The 24,025-nt window shown below is 63.2% G+C and overlaps 1 protein-coding gene across 1 annotated transcript; it reads left to right on the top strand.

Moving 5' to 3' along the window:
- The first annotated feature begins 2,986 nt into the window (after positions 1-2,986).
- Positions 2,987-20,332, top strand: VSTM2L (V-set and transmembrane domain containing 2 like). Its single transcript, XM_074604985.1, has 4 exons — positions 2,987-3,244; positions 14,226-14,395; positions 15,669-15,719; positions 18,889-20,332. The coding sequence occupies exons 1-4, from the start codon at positions 3,136-3,138 to the stop codon at positions 19,198-19,200; spliced, it is 642 nt and encodes a 213-aa protein (XP_074461086.1). The 5' UTR covers positions 2,987-3,135; the 3' UTR covers positions 19,201-20,332.
- The last annotated feature ends 3,693 nt before the right edge of the window (positions 20,333-24,025 follow it).

Here is a 24,025-nt window from a genome sequence, read left to right as displayed (position 1 = left end):
ACAAAATTAAATGGTAGGCAAAGCTTGGTGCTAACGGAGATAAGAAATGTTTCATCCTTGAGAGCAAGTCCCTGGGCACTTTTGGCTGGAACGGGAGCCCTGTGAGGGGGGCACCAGCTATTTCAGAGCAATCATGAGTGTGCAGATAAGGGACCTTGTTACGCAGCGAGCGCCGCCGTCTATCTGGTCTGGGAGCCGCTGGCTCTGCTCTTGCTTCCGCGTGCGAGCGACCTTCCCTCCTATCCCTGTCAGACACACAGGGGTTCATCGGGGCTGCGTGGCTGCGACCGCAGACAGCATCTGCTCTGGGCCTTTTTCACTGATGAATTAAAATTGAGGAGGAAAATGAAACCTTCCGCGTGCGCCCGAGACACGCAGAGGCTCGGCTCTTTCCTGTCTGCTGGGCTCGGTGTCCGTTTGTCATCCTGCGGCGGCGGCGGCAAATCAGCTGGAAATGGGAGTTAATTCAGGCTCTGCATCTGGAGGTGTTCCCGGCTCCAGGAGGAATTTATGCTCTCTTTGCTTCCTTGTGGCATGATTTAAATGTCTTTGATGATACACTGGAAGGGCCTGGCAGGTTTCAGCCATTGAGGTGCTGTCACGCAGCCTCAGCACCTGCCATCCCGGCTGGCGGGGGCTGCGCTGCCCCCCGTGCCAGGGGTGCAGGAGCTGGGCCTCGGATGAGGACCCTGCCTGGGTGACATCCCTGGCTCCCCCTCCAGCTGCACCCATGCGTGGGTCTTCGCAAAGTGGGGGGTGTCAGGTCAGAGGGGGCACCATTTGTAGATGCCGTTTCATGTGGGCTCATTGGGGTCCCTTCACTGGCCAGTGGCAGATGAGGGACCCCGGACCACGCAGCAGCCACGAGACTGGACTGCCCGAACTGCGGGGCTCGCTCCTGCTTGGCCTTCGCTGCTTCTGGCTCTTGCACTTGAACCCCGGTGTGCCAGTATTTTGCCTCCACATGTGGCTCTGGCCGCTCCGGTGGTTTTCCTTCCCTGGAGCCTCGGTGCTGGCCCAAGGAAGCAGTCTCTGCTCAGGGCGTGGGGTCCAGCCCTGGGACCCCACTGCACGGGGGCTGTTCCCCCGTGGGCGCAGCCAGGAGCTGCCCAGACCTGGGCGGCCGGTGACTCCCGAGCTCCTCCAGCATCCTCCTCCCGCTCATTCCCAGTGCTGCGCGACTGCTGACAGCTCCCGGGAGCTTCCCCTGGGGAAGCCCAGAGCCCTTTGCTGCTGCTGCTCTCTCGCTGTCCCAAAACGGGACCCTCTGAACCCAACCAGCCCTGGCTGCTGGGCGCCCGGCTCCTCCATTGCCACTGCTCCCTCTGTCCCTCGGCTTCTAACTCTAGAGGGAGTAATGAACTTGGGCAGAGATCGATGCTCTCTGCTCTCATCTGGGCTTTATCCTGACATGTGGCAAACACTGCGGAAGGTAGAACTTTTTTAAAACTATTGATTTGTAACACGGGTATGAGGCGGTGCAGCTGCTGCAGTCGTGCGCGGGGCTCTTCCCGGCTGGGGACCCCTGCCTCGCAGCGCGATAATGGGAAAAATACTCCTGCTCTTTCTGCTGGAGGAACCCTGCTGAGGGAAGGGCAGAAGAAATACAGTTTGTATTTTCAAGTCCAATTTAACGAATCTCTTTGTAGCAAGCATCTGTCATCTCATGGCAGAAAACACCTGAAAAAAAAATCTGATTTTTACTGTTTATCTAGAGAGCAAATATCCTTCAGATTGCTATGTAGCGCGCAGATAATATCATGTGAGTGAAGTCTGCATCTGTGCCTTCCCTCCAGCGATGAAGCTTGGTGTTTAGGGTAGAGATATACTGCCTTCGGGCTCCTCTTTTCATTTTTAGACTTTTCAAAATAGGTGTATAAATTGTATAGGTCGCGGTGCCGTGGTTCTGATCTGCTGCAAGGCACAGGTTTGGGGAAAGGCTGGTGCTGTCGGTGGGTTTGGCCTCTAGATTTGTACAGCTGAAGGGAGATCAGGATCTTGACCCTTACATTAAATGATTTTTGGGGCAGGAGCAGGTTTGCCGCTCCCAGGGTGGATGTATGGGACAGCCCTTTCTCCTGCTGGGGGGGTTGGGGTGGGAGCTCCCTGCCCGGCCAGGGCCCGAGGGCAGCTTTGAGCCCACACCTACCCTGGCTCCAGGTTTTTCATTTTGAGATGAATCGTACACGGTCTGGGGCAGCGATCCCTGACACACACAGGCGCTTGCGCCCTTGCTCTTCCCTTAACGTTTAAAAAAAAAAAAGGAGCAAACCACCCCCAAACATGCCCTTTCACTCGTCTGGGGTGCGGGGGGGGGCAGCTCCTGTCCCCCCTTCCCAGGTCTGCAGCAGGAGCCCCGGGGGGAGCGGGCCCAGGGTGTAAGGGTGTGAGTAACGGTCCTCATTATCCCGTCGTCTTATTACCCCAATAAATCATTTATTTTCCCTGGCTGCCCGTGGAGTGAAACGGGGGGTGGCTGGTCCTGCTTTGGGCATCACACACACGCACACACCCCCCGAGTACCGCACACCCCCGCGTACCGCACCCCCCGCACCGCTCCCCGCGGGGCCCGAGCCGAGCCGTACCGGGCCGGGGCGGGCGGCGCCGTGCGCGGTGGCGGGCGCTGTCCCGGGTGCTGAAGCCGCCCCCCCCCCCCAGTAACGGCGGCGCCCGGCGGTCGCGGGCAGCCGGGCCGGGCAGGGATCCCGGCGGAGTCACCCTTCCCCGCATGGGCGTCGTGGGGGGCGGGCAGGGCGGTGAACGGGGCCCCGCGTGGGCACGGCGGTACCCAGGGTCCCGGCGGGGCGGTGCGTGGGGTCTCGCGTGGGCACGGCGGTACCGGGGGTCCCGGCGGGGCGGTGCGTGGGGTCTCGCGTGGGCGCGGCGGGTCCGGCTCCGCCCCGCGCAGTTTAAGAATGAACCGTGGGAAAAACTTTGGGGGTGTGCGCGGGGCCGGGATCCCTCCGCCGGGCGGGGGAGGCTCCGGGCGAGCCGCGGCACCGCCTCGGCGCGCGGCGCCCTCCGCGCGAGGGAAGAGCTCCGCAGCGCGGCGGCGCCGGGACCGCGGCGCAGCCCCGGGGACAGGGCTCGGCCCGGCGGCGCCGCCGCCCCCGGGACAGACGCGCCCGCGGCAAGATGGGCGCCCTGGCCCTGGCCCTGGGGATTTTCCACTACCTGGGGCTCTACCTGCAGCTCGGCGCCGCCTCCCGGCACCCCCCGTGGGACGCCCCGGCGGCGGGCAGCGGTGAGCGCGGGCAGCGGGCGGCGGCCGGGGCGGCGGCGGGGATCCGGGGCTCCGGCGGCGGCTGCTGCCCCGGAGGACGAGAGCGGGGCGGCTGAGCTCGGAGCGCTCCCGGGGTTCGGTCCCCCGCGGGTGCCGGTCCCCGGCCGTCTCGGCCGCGCGGGGCTGGCGGCGGGTCGGGGCGGCGGCGGCGGGACGGGCGGCGGGACGGGCGGCGGCGGCGGGGGGCTGGTCCCGGTGACGGCGGCGGCGCTGGGCTCTGTCGCCGCGGGCAGCACCGCGTCGCGATCCGTCGCGCCGGCGGCTTCGGGGAGCGGGGGGCGGCCCGGCCGAGCCGGGGCTGGGCTCCGCCGCTCCCGTCCCTGGGGCCCGGGGGGCGGCCTCGGGCTCCTCCGCTGGGCTGCTGAGAGCGGGGGGGCTTTGCACGGTGCCTCTCCGTGCACACCCCCGTGTAAGTGTGCACACCCCCGTGTAAGTGTGCATCCCCCTGCACGCCGCCGCGCATCGTTGTCCGCTGCCACACACCGCTGGCAGCGGGAGCGACTCTCCCAGCGGATGCTCCTCTCCCGTTCCCCGCCTGCCGTGGCTCCTCTGCCAGCTCCGGTGCACGGCGGGTCGGTGGTGCTGCCAAGCCCGGCCGGGGTTCAGCTGGTGGCTGGGAAAGGGGCACTTCTTTCTGCACCCCCCCTGTGAAAGAGTCTCTCCTAGCACGGGGGGCAGTTCCCGTCTGCGGGGTGCTGAGCAGGTGACAGAGCCCCCTTGGAGGAGAGCGCTGAGACCTTCCTTGGTCTCTGCAGGGTGACACGGGTGGGTTTAAATCTGAGCCCGAGGAGTGACCGTGGGGTGCGTGCTGCGTGCCCGGTGCCCAGATCGCAGCCATCTCCCTCACATGGTGCCGGAGCTCCCGGTGTGCGGAGGGAGCTGCTCTCTGCCCCAAGGAGCCTCCAGGCACCGGCAGCCTTGGGGCCATGGCGGTGCCGGGGAGGTGCGTGGCGTCCTGCAGCGATGCGGTGCGTGGGCCGGTGGGTACCTACCTGCACGGGGAAGGGATGATCTGCCTTTGTGTTGGGGGGATAAAGGCAGGAGGGTTTCCGGACCTGCCAGCCTGGCGTGCCGGAAGGAGATGTGGGCGAAGAGCCTCCATTAGCCGCTTCTGCTCCCCTCAGAAATTCAGCAATAGGCAAATAAATAGTGAAATGGTCGCTGTGAGGGAGCAGGGAGCAAAGGAGAAGAAATATTCTGGGAGGGCGAGTGCACTTTGGAGCCACATTACAGCTTGCTACTACGAGCAGTTCTGCAGCAACTCACTTAATCACAACAGAAACCTTTATTAACGATACTGAAAAGCAGTGAATAAGTGGGTCATGTATAATAAGCCATTTGTGTTCAGTAGGTGAATACCAATTTGATAAAAGCTGTGTGCGCTGAAAACCTGTATAAATTGCTGTTTAGCAGATCGGAGATTGATCATTTCATTACTCGCTGCTACAGCTTTCCCTCCGCACCACGAGAGCCTGGTGGGTCGGGGGCACGGAGCAGGAGAGGGGCTGTGGCCAGCGGGATGGATCTGGCCATGGCCAGTGGGGCGAGTGGGTCCTGCCAGGCTATGCCCACAGCAGGCAGCACATGGAGCTCACCGCCATCTCTGCCCAGTGCAGGCGGCCTGGAGGAGCCTCTGCTGCTCCGTGAGGGTCCGGCACAGCTCAGGAGTGTGTTCCCTGTTATCTTTAACTTGTCCGCAGCGGCTGCAGAGAGGGAGTTGAACGGGAGCAGGGTGTTCCCTGCAGGTGTCGGTGGGTGGCCGTGACCACCTCTCGGGGTGAGGGTGGCTCCCCCACTCTGCCTCCCTGCAGGCGTGAGCAATTTCCCTCCGCTCTCCAGGGCTGCTCGGGGAGGGAAAAACTCTCAGTCAAAGAAAGTCCTTTTCCTGCCCCCACGGCAAAGGCTCTGTCTCCAGCGAGGATGGAGCGAGGATGGGCTCCGTCTGGCCTGCTGCCCCCAGGAAAGCACCCCAGCCGCAGGATCCCTCCTCGCCATCCCTCCCCTACCCACCGTGCCTCTCCTCTCCTCTCCTCTCCTCTCCTCTCCTCTCCTCTCCTCTCCTCTCCTCTCCTCTCCTCTCCTCTCCTCTCCTCTCCTCTCCTCTCCTCTCCTCTCCTCTCCTCTCCTCTCCTCTCCTCTCCTCTCCTCTCCTCTCCTCTCCTCTCCTCTCCTCTCCTCTCCTCTCCTCTCCTCTCCTCTCCTCTCCTCTCCTCTCCTCTCCTCTCCTCTCCTCTCCTCTCCTCTCCTCTCCTCTCCTCTCCTCTCCTCTCCTCTCCTCTCCTCTCCTCTCCTCTCCTCTCCTCTCCTCTCCTCTCCTCTCCTCTCCTCTCCTCTCCTCTCCTCCTTCAATTATTCATGCCCCCCGTCGCAGACAGCCTGTGCACGCTGGGCTGGTGCCATCGGCTTTCAAACCGGCGCTGGCTGGGAAGCTCCAGCCGCTTTTCCAGCCTGCCGGCTCCCGGAACAGGGCAGGGAGAGCTGTTCGGTGAGCAGCTCGCATTCCCGAGGAGGAGAAGCCTGGCTCCTTCCTTCCATGGTTTGCAAGCGTTAGTGTCTCACCGTCAGTAAAGCTGCTGTTGAAGGGCTGAAGGCTGGAGGGAGCCGTGCCCCGGCTCCCCGGGGTGCTGCCCTTCTCCTTTCTCTCACACCCCGGTGATTATTCTATCAATTACTTTCATAAACACTTTGCATTCTGCCGGATTTTTTTCATGCTTCCTGATGGGAATTCTCCACCCGATGTGTTTTTCCTGCCGCTGCTCGCGCAGTCATTCAATGCAATTACTTCTGACACCTCTCCTCATCAAATGTCTGTGCTTTCTTTTCCCTTGAAGAAGCTGACAGACGATGGGCCAGACACTGGGAATTATTACGTTAGGACAGTGACAGCTAATTTTAATCATAATGTTCCCGGTGAGCGAGGCAGCAAATCAAACGAACAGCTGGTGCGGCTGCGCGCGGTCCGGGAGCCGTGGGCAGCGCGGCGGTGCCGGGGCAGGGACCGTGGAGCCGGAGAGCGGGGACGGGGAGCCGGAGGCTCCACTTCACTCCCCCCTTCAGCAGGCGCCGCTCCAGGTGCTGGGGCCGGGTGCCCAGGCGGGGACCCGGGTGGGTGCTCTGCCCTTGGCGGCTCCTCTGGGATTTTGGTTCATGGTGCGAGAAGGACTTACACGCCTCAGGACGGACAGCCCGTTCCAGCCCCATCCGCTGACGGCTCTGCCTGTGTCTGGGCTCCTTCTCCGAGGCCGTTTCTCCTGACTGCGGGTTTATCTCCCACCTGGCTGCCCCCTCCCTACGGCTCTGGCTGCGGTGGGTGCGTGGCCGGGCACGAGGGCTGTTGGCTGGGCTCAGCCACGCCGGATGCGTTCATGCCTTGCACCGTGTGCTCTGCACGAAGCTGGGCCGGGACGAGCCCACCGGTCATGGGGCGGGCAGAGCCGGGCAGGAGGGTGCTGCACCCGTGAGCACCGGGCACTGCTGGCTCTGTGGGATGGGTACCGGCACCGTGCATGGCATGGGCTGCCAGTGCCGATGGCTCGTGTTTTGGGTGCTGGGCACGAGACCAGGGGGGCTGATCTCCAGCGGAGTGGAGCTCTTGTCTGCCCCATCCTGATTCCTGCCCGCTGCCAGGTGCCCTGCCTGCTGGGAATCCTCCTCTGCCTGCTGGGAATCATTCCCTGGCAGACACGAGCACCAAAGCGTGTGGCGGTTGAAGGATGGCTGCACAGTGCTGCCGAGGGTCCCGCCGGGAGCCGTCGTAACAGGCCATTTTAGGTTTTTGCTACTTACACTATCAAGTAACTGCTCCTCCTCATTCCCCTCAGGAGGGAATTGTCTGAGAACCCCCATTCCCTGGGAGCCAGCTGGGAGCAGCGAGTCCCTTTGCCTGGGGAAAGCTCCTCGTAGCCGGGGCCGGGCTGGGGGAGGATTCTCAGTGCTGGCGTCTCTTCTGCTGCGGTGGTAAAACCTGGGCAGGCGGGAGGCTGCCGGGAGGGCAGGGGCCGGGGGAGCAGCCGTTATGGTTCGCTGTTAGAAATACTTGCAGGTTTCAAGGTTAATTCCAGCTCCCTGGCAAGGTGAGCTCTGGCCTGATCGCAATTACCAAACTAGCTGGATTTTTTTGTTGTTTTTTTAATTTATGCTGCAATTTTGAGCTAATTCTGCTGCAAATTTGAGCTAATTCTGCTGCTAATATGACAGTAAATAGGGGCAGAGAAATGGCGCTTTCGTCCCCAGCGTGCTGGCGGGAGCCCTCCCATCCCCGGCCGGCGTTTGCAGCGCTCCAGCCTGACGCTTCCCTCGGAAAGGGCAATTGCAGGATCGCCAGTGGAGCCACGGTGCCAGGGTCAGGCTGTGAGTGGCTCGGCACGGCCTGGTGCTCACTGGGCCGGCACCCGCCAGCAGAGCCAGGACCTGCCTGAGTGGGTCTGTGGCTGGATCTGTGCCGGTCTCCAGCCCTGGCCCTTGTCCCATCCCTGCCGGCCGCCTGCTGCCGAAGCCCTTTGCCCGGCACCGCTGCCGGAGTGGGAGCTGCCTGCCCTGCTCTCGCCGGTGATGCCGTCTGCCGCACCGCTGTGTTTATGCACCCGTTTGCGGCCGTGATGTGTTTTTGGTGACCTGGGGTCAGCATCCCTGCTCGCAGGCTTGTCAGGAGGAGATTCATTCACAGATGTTAATGGGCAGATGGGAAGAGGAGGGAGGTTTTAGCCCAACCTGCACAGCACGCACCAGCAACGCTCGCGTCCCCGCTGCAGGGACAGCGTGGGCCCGGCACAGCCAGCGCGCTGGAGCAGTACCAGTGCTCTGCTTCTGCTCCCAGATCCATCCAGGGGGATGCCTCCTGTGCCTTCTGATCTCCTGGGGTGAATCCTGCATGGGCAGCCTGTGCCGAGGGGTGGAGAAGCCCCGTGGCACCGAGGAGGGTCCGTCCCTCTCCGGGTGCACATGCCGGGATGCGCCACAGGCTGGACATGGGTGCCTCTGCAGCCGAGACTGTCCCTTTCCATCAGCTGGGGGGGACAGGGGTGCCTGGGGAGGGGAAGGCACCGTCGGCTGGGGTTGCTGTCGGATGCCTTTGCTTTTCCTGCAGCAGTGCAGGGTGGTGCCAACCCAGCGGGTTGGGAGCCAGCCCCGAAACGGGGACGCAGGGCAGGGTTTGTGTGGACTCGCCAGCGGGCAGGAGCAGGAGCAGGCCCTCGGCAGCCGTCCCCGGGGAGGGCTGAGTGCTGCCGACAGCCCTGGCGCCGAGCTGGAGAGTGTGGGGAATGGGGGGATGGCTGTCTCAGCAGCTCCGCGGAGTCCTCTCTGGGGAATCTCCTTGGCAGCCGGCAGGGAGGGAGCGTCTCGGCTCTCCTGGCACCACCAGCTGCTTTCTCCTGCCTCTTCTTTTGCCCCGTGGTGGTGGGGGTTGGGGGGGGGGCTGGAGGCATCCGCACTGGGAGCTGCTGGTGGCAGAGAGCTGGTGTGAGAGCGACGCAGCCCCCAGGGCAGGCGGGTGGTGATGGCAGCATCGACCTGCCGGTATCATTGGCAGGTCTGGGTGCTGGCGGGGACCAGCTTGCCTGGATGCGGCCAGGGGGTGCCGAGCTGTCGGTGGGATGTGGCTGCTGACACCGCTTGGGGCCAGGGTCTACCAGAGCTGCCAGGGACATGCTCTCAGGCGGGGTTAGGGGTCCCAGGGACCCAGGGCTGTGGTGGCCACGTCCGTAGCCAGTTCCCTTCCTGCCATGTCTGATGGCACACTGCCGGGGTGCGGGGAGGGGGCCGCTGCCGGAGCAGATGATGGGAGTGAGAGACGCTCAACCGGCAATTAGTCCTCCGAGTGTCTTGACTCACCGAACTGTAATAAACCATGAATTATGACTGGGAGCTTTGTGAAGGGAAGAATAAGCCACACTTGATTGCAGCCCACAGCATAACAGCAGCAGCCGGAGGGAGGGACGAGGGGCGGCAGAGGCTGCTCTGGCCCCACCGTCCTGCTCCCCTGGGGCCGGGGACTTCCCAGCCTTCCCCAGCCCCTCTCCCTGCCAGGATGGAGCCAGCTCCTGTCATCACTGCCCACCCGGCATGTGCCACCCCCCTGGCCCGGCTGCGGACCTGGTGAGGCAGAGAAAGAAGCATCTGATTGACCAGTGCTGTAATGGTTCAGTGGGGTAAATAACTCACAGAGCAAACGCGAGCCCTGACTAGGTGATTAACATGCATTTGCAAATGCCCAATACATATTTAATCGCCCTCCAATACATGTTTACACAAACATTAACCTGTCTGCATGCCCACATCGCTCTTGAAGCCGTGGCCATCCCAGCAGCCAGCGGTTGGTACCTTGTGTGGGCCATTGCCGGGGGGGGCCGGGAAAGCCATCATGGCTCCTTGCAGAGCTCCACCAAAGCTGTGGCCAAAAGGCAGGGTCCTGGATAGGCTCCCGGGGGCTGCGTGGCCTCATGTGCCCCACAGGGCAGGGATGGGGTGGGGCTGCTGGGGGTCGGGGCAGGGGGACAGGGCAGGGGTCCGGTGGGTCATGTTCAGGGGGATGCAGGACCTGGCCTTGCCCCTGGTGTGGGGTGAGTGGGCCCCCCCCTGCAGCTTCCCTGCTGGCTGCCGGCAGCCCTCCTGCCTGTGCCGAGCGGGGGCCGCGGTGATGAATCCTGCCCGCCGTGGGGAGGGAACGCGGCAGCCTGTATATCTCCGGTTTATGAGAGCACCAAGCTGTCCCAGCAGGCGTTTTCAATTCCGTTTATCTGTGTTTCCCCATTGAGTTCATTTTATTTCCCCTGATTTTTGTTTCCTGGAAGATTTATTGATCCTGATTTTCTCAGTTTATGACAGGTAGCAGGCCATAAAGCACGCGGAGCAGCCAGCCCGTCACCAGCCCCCTCCCTTGCGCTGGGAGGACGCGGCACCAATGTCAGCGGTGGGGAGAGGGATGGTGCTGGGCGATGGGGGGGCCGGGGCGCTGGTGGGCTCTGGCAGCTCGGCTGTCCCTTGTCCCTGCAGATGGCGTCAATGGGAGGGAGGTCTGGGCAGCTCGGCTGCCCCGGTGCGGGGTCCATGCCCATCCGTGGGGCTGCTTATGGCTGGGGGCTGCCCAGGGGGGAACCGTCCTCCTCTGCCCAGGTCCCTGCCGTGGGGCAGAGCTGGGGCTGGTGGATGTAGGGAGGCCCATCCCCGCCACGTTGCCTCTGCCCCGGTGGCCGGGGTCCACAGTGTCCATTGGGAGGGCATGCAGTGCTGCTGGAGGGATGGGGACTGTCTCCTCTGTCCCTCCCCAAAGGCGCGTCCCCTCTTGATGACCCCATGATAGCACTGGGCTGCGGTCTGAGGGGGCTTTGCACACACACGCTGCCCTTCTGCCCCACTGCCACCACCAGGATCCACCTTCTGATGGGCCTCCAGAGGGTCCTTAAACTGCCCATCACTTCCAGAGGCTATTCCAAAGTGCCGGCGCCAGCTGCCAATGCGCTGCCTGAGGACAGGGCAGGGCCATAACAGCCCTGATTAAAGCAATTCTTTATTTCACCTTGGCCAGTGGCTGCACCTTTGCTTCAGCGTCTGCCACCCACTTGGGGTGGGGGGGTCAGGTCGGCTGCCACTCGGGTGCCTGGTCACAGGCGGATGCGTGGGAGGGATGGTGCCCAGCAGACGTGGCTGTGCCAGGGCTCCGGCTGCGCGGGGCCGAGCTGGTCACGGAGCTGGTGGCACTGCAAAAGCACGGTTAAACACGTGTGCTGTAGTTCAGCCGCTCTGCAAACACCTGAGCTCTCGGCTTCCCCGGGGGTGGTCTGGCTCCACAGCCCACCCTGTACCCACCACCCGCCCCGTCCTGTGCAAAGGAGAGACCAAGAGACTTGATGACACTGGTCACTTGTTCCTGCAAACACCGAGCCCTGAGGTAGCCACTTCTGTCTCCTCTTCGCCTCACCAAAGCACTCCTTCCCTGACGGCTCAGCCCTGGCTCTCCTGGGTGGCTCTCACAGTGGAAGGGCTTTGTTCCCCCCAGGATCTGCCATTCCCCGCCATCAGACCCTGCTCATTTTTTGTCGGAGGCAGAAGACACAAATCGTCCCTGGGTATCTCCCTTCTCTCACTGACCTGTCACCTGGAGTTTCTCTTTCTGCCCGTCTGTCTCTGCCGCTTTCTCCTTGTCGGATGCATCCATCCCTATCTGACCACCCCCTCCCAGGCTCCGGGTGCTCTGCCCAGGACATGGTTACTTCCAGTTATTAGAAGCCTTTATTGCTTTTCCCTGTAATACATCAAATGATCTTTCCCAGATGAAAAGCAGTGAGGGGGTGCCCCGTGTGCTTCCAGCCCCAGGCTGCCCGGCTCGCTGGGTCTTCTGCTCATCCAAATATCATCCATACTCGGGAAGTGGAAATCCCCCTGGAGCCGGGGGACGAGTTGGCCTGGCCTGAGCCTGCTCTCCTGGCACCTCTCCCGGGCCATCCACCACGTCCCACTCTCGTGGTGCCATGCGGGACTGTCTGGATGTGATTGTCTGGGGACCACGCTGGCCACCAGCTGCCCCTTGGCTGGGGTGTCCCGGGGTGACTGCTGGGGCTAGGGGGGCCAGCACAGCCCTGCGCCCACAGACACGAGCTGTGCGGGTGTCCCTTGGCACAGGGGTCCTGGAGCCCCCTCCTTGCAGAGGGAGCGTGGTGGGGGAAGCCGGGATGGAGGGGGAGGGCAGCGAGGCAGAGGAGGGGGGTGAAGGGCTGGGATGTGCAGGGAGGGAGGGAACGGCCTCACCTTCCCTCTTGCTGTCAGACCTTATTGTCCCTCAGTCCATCCCTCTTTCACGGGGTGGTTTATGCACTGTCTGTTAGGAGTTCTCAGCTTGTCACTCACAACTGCTCCCCTGGGGAAGGGCTGGGTGTGGGGAGGGGGTCGGGGGCCAGGGTGGGGAAGGGTCGGACGTGGGGAGTGGGTCAGGGCCCCGGAGATAGCAGTGGGGTCGGTGGTCCCCAGGGATGCTGTGGGAGGGGGCTCCCGGGGCAGGGGCCACCATGGGGCCGGCAGGTCCATCAGCAGGACCTGCCCTCCTTTGGATGCACTTTGAGGCGGCCAAGCCCCGGGGTTAATTAATACATACGCTTCCCAATTAAAATCTGAAAGAAAGCAGGCGCTTGTTTCAATCAAGCCTTTTCGCTGCTCGTCTGCCAAATTCCCGTCTGTGGGAGCAGATTTTAATTGTGTTCAGAGTAATTTGGACACGGCTGGAGCCCTCAGGCCGCCGTCCCCACCTCTGCTCCAGCACCACGGGGTCCCGGGGGGCTGGAGCGGGGTCTGCCGGGACCCTCTGGCTTCAGCCATGGCTCCTGCCATCAGGAATCCTGCGGAGCAAAAGCCTGATCCCGGGCCATGGCTGGGGAACGTGTTGGCAAGTGTTGGGTAATGGCTGGACCTACCACCCCGCCACCGCTGCCGCAGGAGCGCGGATGAGCCCTTTGCCATGTGCCGAGGAGCAGCCGGCACTGGGCAGTGCCGGACCCTCCTGTTCTTCCCACAATTCTCAGCCACCGGAGCTGTTTCCCGGCCCAGGATTCCCTCTGCTCTCTGGCACGGAGCCCAAGTGGCTGCTGGTGCCAGCATCCCGGGCAAACGGGGGTGCGGGAGCCATGCTGGGAACCCCACCAGGAGACCCGGGCTTGTTAAACCCTTATGTTGGGTATTTCCCTCAGTTCCCCTGCTAAAATGGATTAAAGGAAAGCGATAAGTATATAGGATTTCCATGCATCCAGAGGGACGGGGAGATATTAAAGGTATTAACTTTTCCGTCTGGGATGATAATAATTCGTTTTCAGAGAGGATCACGGCTTGGCGAGAAGCCCCGGGGAGCTGCGTGCTGCTCCTGGTGGGATGCGTGTCCCGGGGGGCTCTGGTGGCACCGGAGGGACATGCATGGTGGCTGCGAGCTGGCAGAACCGGTGGCACGAGGTGGCTGGTGAAGATGCGAGGGCACGTACAGCGGGACCCTGACCCAGCCTCTGTGGCCAGCCCCGGCTGGGCACCACGTGCCGCAGCTCATGGCGGGGCAGGGACAGGCAGGGACAGGCAGGGCTGGCCCCACATTGGAGCGTATTCCAGCTGGACCAGGTTCATCCTGGTGCTGCTGCCAGCCCCAAAGCGATGCTCCTCGGGTGGTGGGGACAGGGCAGGTGGCCCCCATGTCACACAGCCCCTGCCCGCAGCCCCTGTCTGCCTCTGTGGCCGAAGTGACACCAGGGGAGCGTGGGGACGCTGGCAGCCCTGCGCTCGGCCATGGTGGCACGTGGGGCTCAGCCCCTGTCCCCGTGCCCTGCTGGGGAGAAGCCGCTGCAGATCATGACAATAACATTTGCTGGTGACCTGCACGCTGGGGCCGTCTTGATAGAAGAACAATAAGCTCTCCAGAGGAGATGAAAAGAATTCTAATTACATCTCCGAACAATATTTGTTTTGAGCGAGGAAAGCAAACCATATGGCATGTGGGAGACTGTTTGGGGGCCGCATTAAACAAGGATTTGTTTTTCTTTTATGCTCTGATCTAAGCGGAGATGCGATCATGCTTTATTTATTTATTACACCTCAGAGGCGTGCGGGGTTCCGTGCTCGCTCCGGGGCAGAGGTCCCGGGGGGCGGCGTGGGAGCAGGGGGTCCGGAGCCTCCTGCTCCCTCCCTTTCCTCCTGCTGCTCTTTGCAAAGTGCCAGGGGGGTGCAGGCAGCTCTGCCGTGGCCAGGGAGGGGGCACTGGGGTGGGCAAGGGGCAGCTAGGGATCGGGGCGGGGGGGGGGTCCGCCTGTGTGGCAGGGACCTGTCCCCTCTGCCGAGGGTGCCAGGTCTGCATGGCTGGGGAAGGGTCCAGGCACTCCTGGTGACCCTGCTTGTGTGGCCGGTGGCATTGTCCCTCGCCGGGGCGGTGGCGTGTCCCCACAGGCGTCCGCAGCCCTCGCTCTGTCTCCTGCAGCCCTCTTCACCGAGACCCCCCATGACATGACGGCCCAGGCGGGCGAGGACGTGGAGATGGCGTGCTCCTTCCGAGGCAGCGGCTCCCCCTCCTACTCCCTTGAGATACAGTGGTGGTACGTCCGCAACCACAAGGACTGGACAGACAAACAGACGTGGGCTTCCAACCAGGTAATGCCCCTCGTCTTCCCCCTCCGGCAGCGGCATCGGGAGGCAGAGCCCTTGCCCGTGCTCGCCCAGGGGGCCTTCGCTTGCAGCAGGGGCGCAGGGGGGTCCCCGTCCCTCAGCAGTGTCCCCAGCGCTGACTGGCCCTGCAAACGGCAGGGTCTTGCTCCCCTCTGCTCCGTGCTTGCGGGGAGAGCGGAGTCTGGGGGGTCCCACGACTGTGCATGGGTTGCACAGCGTCCGGCTGCACCAAGGATGCTCCAGGATGCGGGGCCAGGGAGGCTGGATTGTCCTGGCCACCCTTCCCAATTAGCCAAGGGGCCACGTGGGCCAACCCCCGGGACTGATCCCAGAGGCTTTGTCTTTGTGCTTGTGCCTTCTCCCAGCTCATCGTGAACTCGTCCCCTTGCATCCCCCCCCCCGCATCCTCCTGCCCTCCCTTGTTTTCCCCATTTCCGTGTGTATCGGTCTCGGCAAACAGCTGTCTCTTTATTTCTCTTTCTGTTCACACAGAGATAAGGGCCAAATAATGGGAAGGCAGCTTTAGGTATTTTAATGAGCCTTTATTATTGTGTCTTTGGCAGAGCTGCTGCTGGTATTACCATAAATTGAGAGAAGCATCAGGGAAGTGCTGCCGCTCGCTCGGGAGCACTGCTGGGGGGGGGCAAGGGAGCCGCGGGGGCGAGGGGTGGCGGGGTGAGGGGTGGTGGAGACGCCTGGTGTGGGGGGGGACGCCCGGGGTGGGGGGGATGCCCGGGGAGCCCACATACCAGGGCACCGGTGTCACTGGTGGCTGCCGAAGGGGAGCCAGGCCGCTGCCCGGCTCGCCAGCGGATTTGGGAATATTTATGGTAATCGGGGCAGGTCCTGGCTGCGAAGGGGCTGGGGTTGCTGGGGACAGGGGCGACTGACGCAGCGGTGACGCCGCGGTGAGCAGGGCTCTGTCCCCAGCCCCAGGTCACGGGGGGCACCCGCTGATGGAGCCGAGCTGCGGTGGGCACCCGTGGGCGAGCACCCCGTCCCCCCCAGCTGCCATGGTGCTCTGGTCCCGCTGTTCCCTCCCCTTCCCGGTTGCCCCCTGTGGCTCTTACCTGCCCCGGGTGCCCGGGTCTGCTGGGGCTGAGCCCTTCTCCCTCCTCCTCCTCGCTCGGGGCAGCCATCCCGAGGGTGGGCAGGGGTCCGGTGGGCAGGGGTCCGGTGGGCTCCTGCCTCCTCCCAGCCGAGCTGACGGTTTCTCTCCCCTCTCTGGTCTCCCTCCCCGTCTTGATCTTCCCCGCAGCTGAAAGCATCGCCGCAGGAGGAGCCTGGGAAGGACGCGACGAAAATAAGCGTGAGTTTGGCTAACGGTACTTGCAGGGGCTCCAGTCGAGGGCTCAGCTGGGATGTTTCCCTGCGTCGCACGGAGCTGGGGAGGGCGGGGGGGGTCTTCTGGGGTTTGTGTGCCCCAGATGAGTATCCTGGGAGGTGGCAGGGGGTGCGCGTGGGGGTGCTGGTCCCACCGGTGCTGCCGTGCCGTGGGATGGCTCTGCTCCAGCTCGGCACTGGGAGCAGCCAGGGTGAGGGGCAGCTCTCCCATTCCCCCCCCAGTGCTGGGGTTTGCAGCCTGGACCGTGAGCCCCGTCCAAGGGACACATTTATGTTAGGGAGAAAATAATCTAATTTAGTCACCGGATTAGCATCCCAAAGCCATTTACGCTCATGTGAACAGAATGAGGAGACACTAATCAGTTAAATAAAATAAACGCTCTCGGCCTCCTGCTGTCAGGCCTCTGCTCCCCCCCTCCCCCCGGCTGCCGCTGGCTCTCCCCACCTTGGGGGTCTCTGCATCTGGGGGGGACACAGAACCGGAGCAACATCAGAAAGCGCTTCCCACCACGGCCTTTGCCCTGGCAGCCTCTTTTGGCTCTCCCATTTTTCCCTCGCTGAGTGAGCAAGGGGGGACGGGGCTCGCCAAGCACCCACGGCTCCTTGGGGCTGGGTGCCGCCGGTGCCCAGGATCAGTCCCTCTGCCTGATTCTCATCCCTGGGAAATGACAGAGAGCCATTTACAAGGGGTAAAATGCCCAAAAACTTCAGGGTGGAGGGCATCACCTCTCATCTCCCATCTGTGGGGATGGGCACGTGTAGATTCTCTTGCTGGTAACGAAACCCCCACGGGGATTGTATCCCCTTTGAGCTATTCACGTTGTGGCTCCCCGAGGTGTCAGCCCTGTTTGGCACCATTCCCGTGATGGGCACCGCAATGCGCCCGCAATCCATGTCCAAACCCCAGCAGGTGCCTTCAGGATCCGTCCCTCGCCGGGGTGCCGCGGCTTGTCGCCCCAGGAGCGGCGAGGCAATGGGGCTGCTGCCGGGGTGGCCGGAGCCCAGGCACTGCCAGCCCCTGGGGACGGTGCTGCCCACCGCGGGCAGCAGGAGCAGGCAGGAATCTTTGCAAACCACTGCTTGCACGGCCCGGGAGCGCCGCTGGTCTCCCCCCCGCCCCAGGGCACAGCGCTTTGCCCCCCTCAGTGAGGGTGCTGGGGCCCCGATGCCGACCAGGGGTCGCGGGCAGTTTGTGGCCGGGGGCTGAGGGCCAAATCCTGCGCTGGGCCGGGACTTGGCGGGTGCTCTTGGAGCGGAGCCCGGCTGGGGTGTCCTGAGGGGCCAAGGCGGGTGCTGGGGCTGCGGAGCCGTCCCGGGGCCGGCGTGCCCGCGCAGCTCGGCCATGGCATTTTTCAGCATAATTAGGCAGCTAATTGCACACCGGAGTGTAATCGATGCATGTGCATGTGTAACCAGGATTTATTTTGAAGCGCTTGGGGTGCGACGCTTCTGCCGCCTCCTCCGCATCAAGCCAGCAGGGAGAAGCTTGAGCTTTAAACCTTTTTTGTTGTTGTTATTTTAAATGTCCTTGATTATTAAGTGTTTATGGAACGGAGGAGATAAATGAACACAGGCGAGACACCACCACGAGCCGTTCTGATAAAATGTGCGTTACAGCCACGGAGGCAATTGGCTGGGAACAAAACGGCGGCGTCAAACAATGCGAGACGATGTAAATCACATGCAGAAACCACCGCCTCAGGCCCCCCCCTCGGCCGTTTTTTATCCGCCAAAACACACTTGGTGCTGGAGGTGCCGGAGGTGCCGGCACCGGCTCTGCCCGGAGCCACCGCGCTTCGCGGGGATGCGGAGAGGGAAACCGCCGCCGCCCTTTGCCGTGCGGTAGCAAAGACGATGGGTTTGGGTTTATTTTTTTCCCCCTTGAATTCTTTAAACCCGCTGTTCTGCTGCTGAGCAGTGGCACGCTGCAGGGCACCGCCGTGGCCGTCTGTCCATCCATCCTGGCCCATGCCGGGGTCTCTCCCCCGCTTCCCACGGGACACCGGGAGCCGTCACCGCCCTGCCCACGCCTGTGAAGCCGTGTGTGTTACAACCGGTCATAAAATTATCCCTCCTGCTCATGACCGAGCCGCGGGCTGAGGCTCGGTGACCTGCTGGGCACTGGCTCCAACGGCGGCACCAGCAAATTGTGGGTTTCTTTTATTAGTTCTTAATTTCCCAGCCGTTAATTTTGGTGACTTAATGCTCTTCCAACACAAAGGGGTGTTTTTTAAAGCTCCTTTCCCGTAACAGCCTCGGTGCTCGGACACCCTCGCCCCAGGGACGGCAGCTCTCCTCCCTCCCTCCCTCCCTGCAGCCCCCCCTGCCCGTCTTGGGCACAGCTTGGGGCCTGCCTTGTCCTGTCCCCCCCGCACCCCCATTCCCGGCGCTGTGGGATGGGTGCAGGTGGGCTCTGAGCAGCCCCAGAGAAGCCCTTTGGGGTGGCCCCGACCACGACGTGCGGCACCGGTGGCCTCTCAGCCTCCCATGGCGTGCAGGGGGGCTGGACGCAGCTGCTCGCGTGTGCTCGCGTGTGCTCACATGTGCTCGCGTGTGAACGCCACTGACTGCCCCGGCGTCTGCGGCGGCTCAGGGTCCCCGTCCCCGTGCTGCTGCCTGCATTTCGGCGCTGCCTTTTGGGCCGGGAGTTTGCATCTCTTTGGTCGTGGCTCCCAGCCCCATTTCTAAACACCATAAAATCTTCAGCTAACAAATGCAGCAGCAAGTGGAAAAATGGCCTTTGCCATCCAGTGTGATTATAGGGAACAGAGCCAGGGGCCTCGGGGCGGGTTATAAATCTGATTTATTGACCCAGCCCAACGGCAGCCGCAGCTCTGGCTAGTGAGTAAGTCTTAAATTTCATTGGGTGATAAATACTGAGAGCGAATCAATTTGGTAGAAAAGCTAATTAGCCGGCGTGGTTCCGCATCGATCTCCGAGCCCCGTGCGGCCGGGTGCGCGCCAGGGGCTCCATCATCCCGTGGTCCAAGGCTGGGGACGGGGTCCCCCCGCACTGACTGCCCACCTTCATCATGTCCTCCCCAGCATGTGGCGTGGTGGCATGCGATCAGGGGTGGCACTGACCCAGGTGGGGGTCCCAGGGGCCGCCTGACCCCCTGTCTGCCCCCCTGCAGGTGGTGAAGGTGGTCGGCAGCAACATCTCGCACAAGCTGCGGCTGTCGCGGGTGAAGCCGGCGGACGAGGGGACGTACGAGTGCCGGGTGATCGACTCCAGCGATGGCAAAGCGCGGCACCACAAGGTGAAGGCGTACCTGCGGGTGGAGGCGGCGGGGGGCGTGGGGCACCCCCAGGACACCCAGCTGCGGGGCGCCCCACTGCCGGACCCCGCCGCGCCAGGCTCAGCCCACGCGCACCACCATCACCACCACCACAAAGCCGGGAAGGAGCTGAAGAAGCGCTCGGCGGACGCCTCCTGCGTGCTGTAGGCAGGCGGTGCCGGGGGGGGATGCCGGAGCCCCCCGCCGCCCCGGACTCAGCGGAGCCATCAAGGGTGCCGCGTCCCCTGCCAGAGACTGGCCCCACCGCCCCGTCTTGCCCGCCGACCCCCACCACCTCCTCCTCCCGTCGGTCACCGCCGGCTCGGTTTCTTCCCCAGCCCTGCGGCGCAGCGGTGCCAGGGCTCGGTGTGGGAGCAGGACCATATTCACGCTGGGGGGACATCGCTGGGACCGTGCCCAGGGCGGGGTCGTAAACCCACACATGGTGGTCCCCATCCCCACTGGCTCCGCGCAGGGGGTACCCCGCTGCTCGCTGCCACCCGCGGTGCCACGGGCCACGTTGCGCCCCAGCTTTGCGTCCCCGGTGGAGGTCCCCCCCGCCTCCGGGACCCTCCCCACCCTCCCTTATGCTTTGCAGAACCACCCATCTGTTCCCGTAGGAGGCCCAGTTTAGTTGCTCCGTTCCAGCCCCACAGTGCATATATAAGTTCCATCATCCATCTTATAGACCACGTGTCTCGCCTCTCCCTGCCCCTGCCTGCCCCAAAGCCACCCAAGCACGTCGAGGCCTGAGCTCAGCGGAGGAAGGACGGCACGGCACGCTCCCGGCACGCTCCCGGCACGGCCGTGGCACTGCGGGCTGTGCTGTGGCATCGCCCAGCCACGCAGCTGCCCGTGGTCCGCATGTGCCCAGGGAGCCGTGCCATCGGAACCGGCCCGCTTTCACCCATTTCTCCTCCTGGCCCTTTGCATTTCATGGAGGAAGGGGAGCTCGGACACCAGCCCCGGCTTCCCTTGCTCCATCCCCCGCTGCCCATGCGGCTCTTGGCCCCCAGCTCCCGGCCGAGCCCCTCTTCCTCCTGCGCCACGGCACCACGCTGCCCCGGGCAGGGTCTGGCGCATGGGCTCCCGCGTCACAGTGCAAATGGCAGAGCCTGTCCCCTGTCTCTGTCCCCCCCCGGGTAAACACCATTGCTGGGGAAGGGGCCGCGGGGAGGGAGAGGGAGGTCCTGGGTCTCCCCGTCCGGGTGCTGGGCGCTGCTCCCCTGCTGCCGCTCGCCCACGCCGCCATGCCTGCTGCCACCAGACCTGCTGCAGCTAATAAAGCTCTTTAAACAAAGCCTCTGCGGTCTCCGTCCCTGGCATGGCGAGGGGACGTGGCTTCAGCACTGTTTTGGCTAGAAAGGGGGCACAGCTGGGGCTACCTGCAGGGGCTGCTGAGGCCAGATGGGGGTGGGGACGGGGACGGGGACAGGGACGGGGATGGGGATGGGGATGGGGATGGGGATGGGCATCATCACCTGCAGCTGAGGGCTCAGAGCCTTTAAGAGCTGCAGCTGGGGAGGTCCCTGCCCTGCCTAGGAGCTGAGTGATGCTGCTCTGTGGGTGCAAGATACGGCTGGGTCTCAGGTGAGCGGGGGCTGCTGTGGGGAGGCTGGGTGGGCCGCTGGGGGTCTGGCCCCTCTCTGTGCTGCCATGTGCCAGCTTCAACCCCTGCCTGAGTGCCTGGAGCAAAGGCCGTGTCTCTGGCCAGGTGGGAGGTTGGGGTCCCCAAAGTGGGGGTCCTGGCTGCCCCTTGGGGCTGGGCTCTGCCCCATAGCGGCAGAGGAGCTCCCAGCATTGGCAGCGCCCGGCTTGGCCCCAGCTGCCAGGAGTCCCCCGGCTGCTTTGCAGCTTATTAATCCCCGGAGCTCCATAGCACTCACCTCTCGCTTTGCTGATATGAAGCGATTTGTCATGTGTTAGAGTAACAAAAGCAAAAGCCGCTGGCCTGGTGTCAGCCAGCGCTGGCGGCGGAGGAAGGGCACAGCGCGCCTGGTGACCACGGGGTGCGGCGAGAGCCACCCTCTCCTTTGCCACCCGCTGTGGCTCTCACCTGCAGAGCCGCGGTCTCGGGGGAGCAAACAGCACAGAGCCTGTAAACACGCAGGGTACTTCGTCAGGAGAAAAATATTAAGCAGCGGCAGGGCAAGGGGGCTGCTGTTGGAAATGCTGCTGCTTTGCCACAAGCAATAACAGCCGCCGCTGTGCCGTAGCTCTCCCTGGCAGAGCGGCGGGGGCTTGCGCTTCACTCGGATGCTCCTTGTCAGGGAACTGTATCAGTGGGGGGGAGGAGAGGGAGCAGGAGGCATCGGCCACCGGCGCAATAAAAAACAGCCTACAGAGGAGGAAAACCAAGAGCCGGAGCTGCTTTGGCGAGAGTAAAAGGCTGCAAATCACCTCAAACGGAGAGTAAACAAATTGCTGTGTGGTGTAGTAATTTGCAAAACCTAGAGGCGAGCTTTAAAAATAACAGGTTTTATTAGAAGAGATTAATTTTGCTGAGCTTATATGAAATCTTGGGAGCGGGAGGCAGAGGAGAGGACCCCGCTGGGTCTGTGTGCGGGACCCAGCAGCCCCGCGGCGCTGCCTGACCCGGGGTGGGGGGAGCTGCATGCGGGGCCGTGCCCCCCACCCTGGGTACGAGAGTCTCCCCACGTTCATGGCTGGGTTTGTGCATGGAGGAGGCGGCTGGACACGGGTTTCTCAGCTCCTCATCCCCGGGAGGGCAGTTGGAGAGGGGTGGGGTGGCTGGCATCCCATCTCGCTATGGCTGGGAAGGGCTGTGCCCCCCCGTTCGCCCCCTCCCCGCGTGGGGGGCAGCTGCCTGCTGGGGCCGGGTCTCCTCTGGGACAGCGAGGGTGCTCGATGGGCTGGAGCTGGGCACCCTTCCCGCAGCCCGGGATGCTGCCCCTGGCTCAGTCCCAGACCTCAGCGGGCTGGGGGCTGCTCAGGTCTGGCTGGGGGAGGAGGGTGCGGGCAGGGCAGCCGAAAAGCCCCTGGGCTCGCTTGCAAATGGGCTGAGCTTAATATGCAAGTCACTGCTGGGGAGGAACCAGCCTCATGAAAATGCCATTTCCACGCAGTCACTCTTCTGGCCGTTATCCTGCTTCAGACAAAAGCAATTTACTCTGCCTGTAATAAAGCAGGGGTGATAACGAAGCTGAGAAGAGCCGTGACAGGCGGCCGTGTGACTGAGACAGGCCAGTCTCTCTCCGCTGCCCGCACCGAACCGCTGGCTGGGGACAGCGGCTGTGGGGAAAGTCTCTGGGAGAGCACGGGGAGGAACCGGCGCTGGGACTCGGCAGGTGTCTCGGTGCAGTCGGTTGTGCCAGAGGCCTGGCTGGGGGGATGTGGCCTGTTCCTGGACGCTGGGGAGTGCACCAGTGGAAGGACCAACACATCGACCTGCTCACCGGGCAAGGCAGGAGGTGGGAGCCGGCATCAGCGCGCTCTGCCCTGCCCGGTGAGTGATGCCTGGCAAGAGAAGGGACTGCGTGGGAAGGTGCATCTGCCTTTGTGGATGCAGCAGCTCTGTGCTGGGAAGGGGCATCACAGGAGGGACAGAGCAGTGGGTCCTGCCCTGTCCCCGAGGGCTGGCATAAGGACCTGAGCACCCTGGTCCCTGCTATTGCCAGGGCAGTGACCTGCTGTCTCAGTGTGATGTGCCACAGCAGCCCCTGAGGCCTCTCAGCATCCCTCCAGGAGCCCAGCTTCGTGCCCAGCTGGTGCCACCACCTGGCTCAGCAGTGAGGGCTCCATCAGCCCCAAAACCAGACGTCTGTGTTATGGGGTCACCAGGAAGCCCATGCTGGAGTGGCAGCCCAAGGCCCCCTTCCCGATGGATGCCGCTGATTCCAGTTGCTTCCCCCCCACCAGCTCTGTTACATGGGGAAGATGGTAATTAAGAGAACTTTTCTAATTCCTCTCCTGTTGTCACAGCCCTCCTGCTGTCTGTACTGTCCTGCTGAGAAATGCCAGCCGCCGCCGCCTCCCTCTCCCGGCCTGCACTCGGGAGGGAGGGAGGTGGCTGGTCCAGGCTCTGGTGTGGTGCCATGAGACCTCGGACCATGGGGCACATCCTGGCAGGTCGTGCCTCCGCAGACGCTGGGGATCTGCAGCCCTGAGATGTTGTACCTGCTGGAGATGGCTTTGCTTCCAGCCTTGTCTGCGGGAGCTGTGGCTGTTAAGCCCCTGAGAATGGGGGCTAGCGTGGCTGTGACCGCAGGGGGATGGTGTGTGGATCGGCAAGGGGTGGGGGCAAGGGCTCTGATGTGACAGTGCTGCCCCTGAGCCTCACGCCTGTCCTCCTGCGTGGTGGTGTGCCTTCACGTGGGCACAGGCAGGCTGGTGGCCTCGGAGACCCCACGCTGTGGTCTGCAGGGTCCCCGCGGCTGGGCAGGACGGGCTGGATGCTGAACCCTGGGCGGGTTTCCAGAGCTGGTGCTGGGAAGGCAGCCGGGAAGGTGTTTCGCTGTGGTGGATGCTGCAGTAGATGGATACTGCAGATGCTGTTTGGTTTTATGCTTTTCCTTTCAGAAACATGTATAACTTTATTCTAGTTTTTTTTTTTTTTAGAATAAAGGCGTTTGGTTTTTCTTTTAAGCTTGCCTTATCTCAGCAGAGGTGAATCCAGCAAGGCTGGGCTGCTCCTGTGTCCCAGAGGCAACCGATGCAAACAGCGCAGAGCACGTGCAGACAAATCGCAGCCCGTGACCAGTGGTGCCCGGCGATAGGAGGGGGCTTCTCGCCAGCCTGGTTTGGGGGCTGACACCAAGCTGCAGGAAGATGGCACAGGTTTCCCATGGCAATGTTTCACTTGTACCTCCCTGGAAAGGGGTGCAGCCCATGACGAGCCTGCGACAGCCCCGTGCTGCTGGGTGCAGGGAGAGGCAGTGGGTGGAGAGACCAGAACAGATGGTTTGGGCAGGAGCACCATCACGGTGCTGCTGATCTGTCACGTGTGAGCTCCAGCCGGCGCTGAAGGCAAGGC

Source organism: Larus michahellis, chromosome 12 (genome assembly GCF_964199755.1).
Source record: "Larus michahellis chromosome 12, bLarMic1.1, whole genome shotgun sequence".
NCBI classification, from domain to species: domain Eukaryota; kingdom Metazoa; phylum Chordata; class Aves; order Charadriiformes; family Laridae; genus Larus; species Larus michahellis.
Note: the sequence above shows the minus strand (reverse complement) of the source record. Positions and strands in the feature narration are given on the sequence as shown.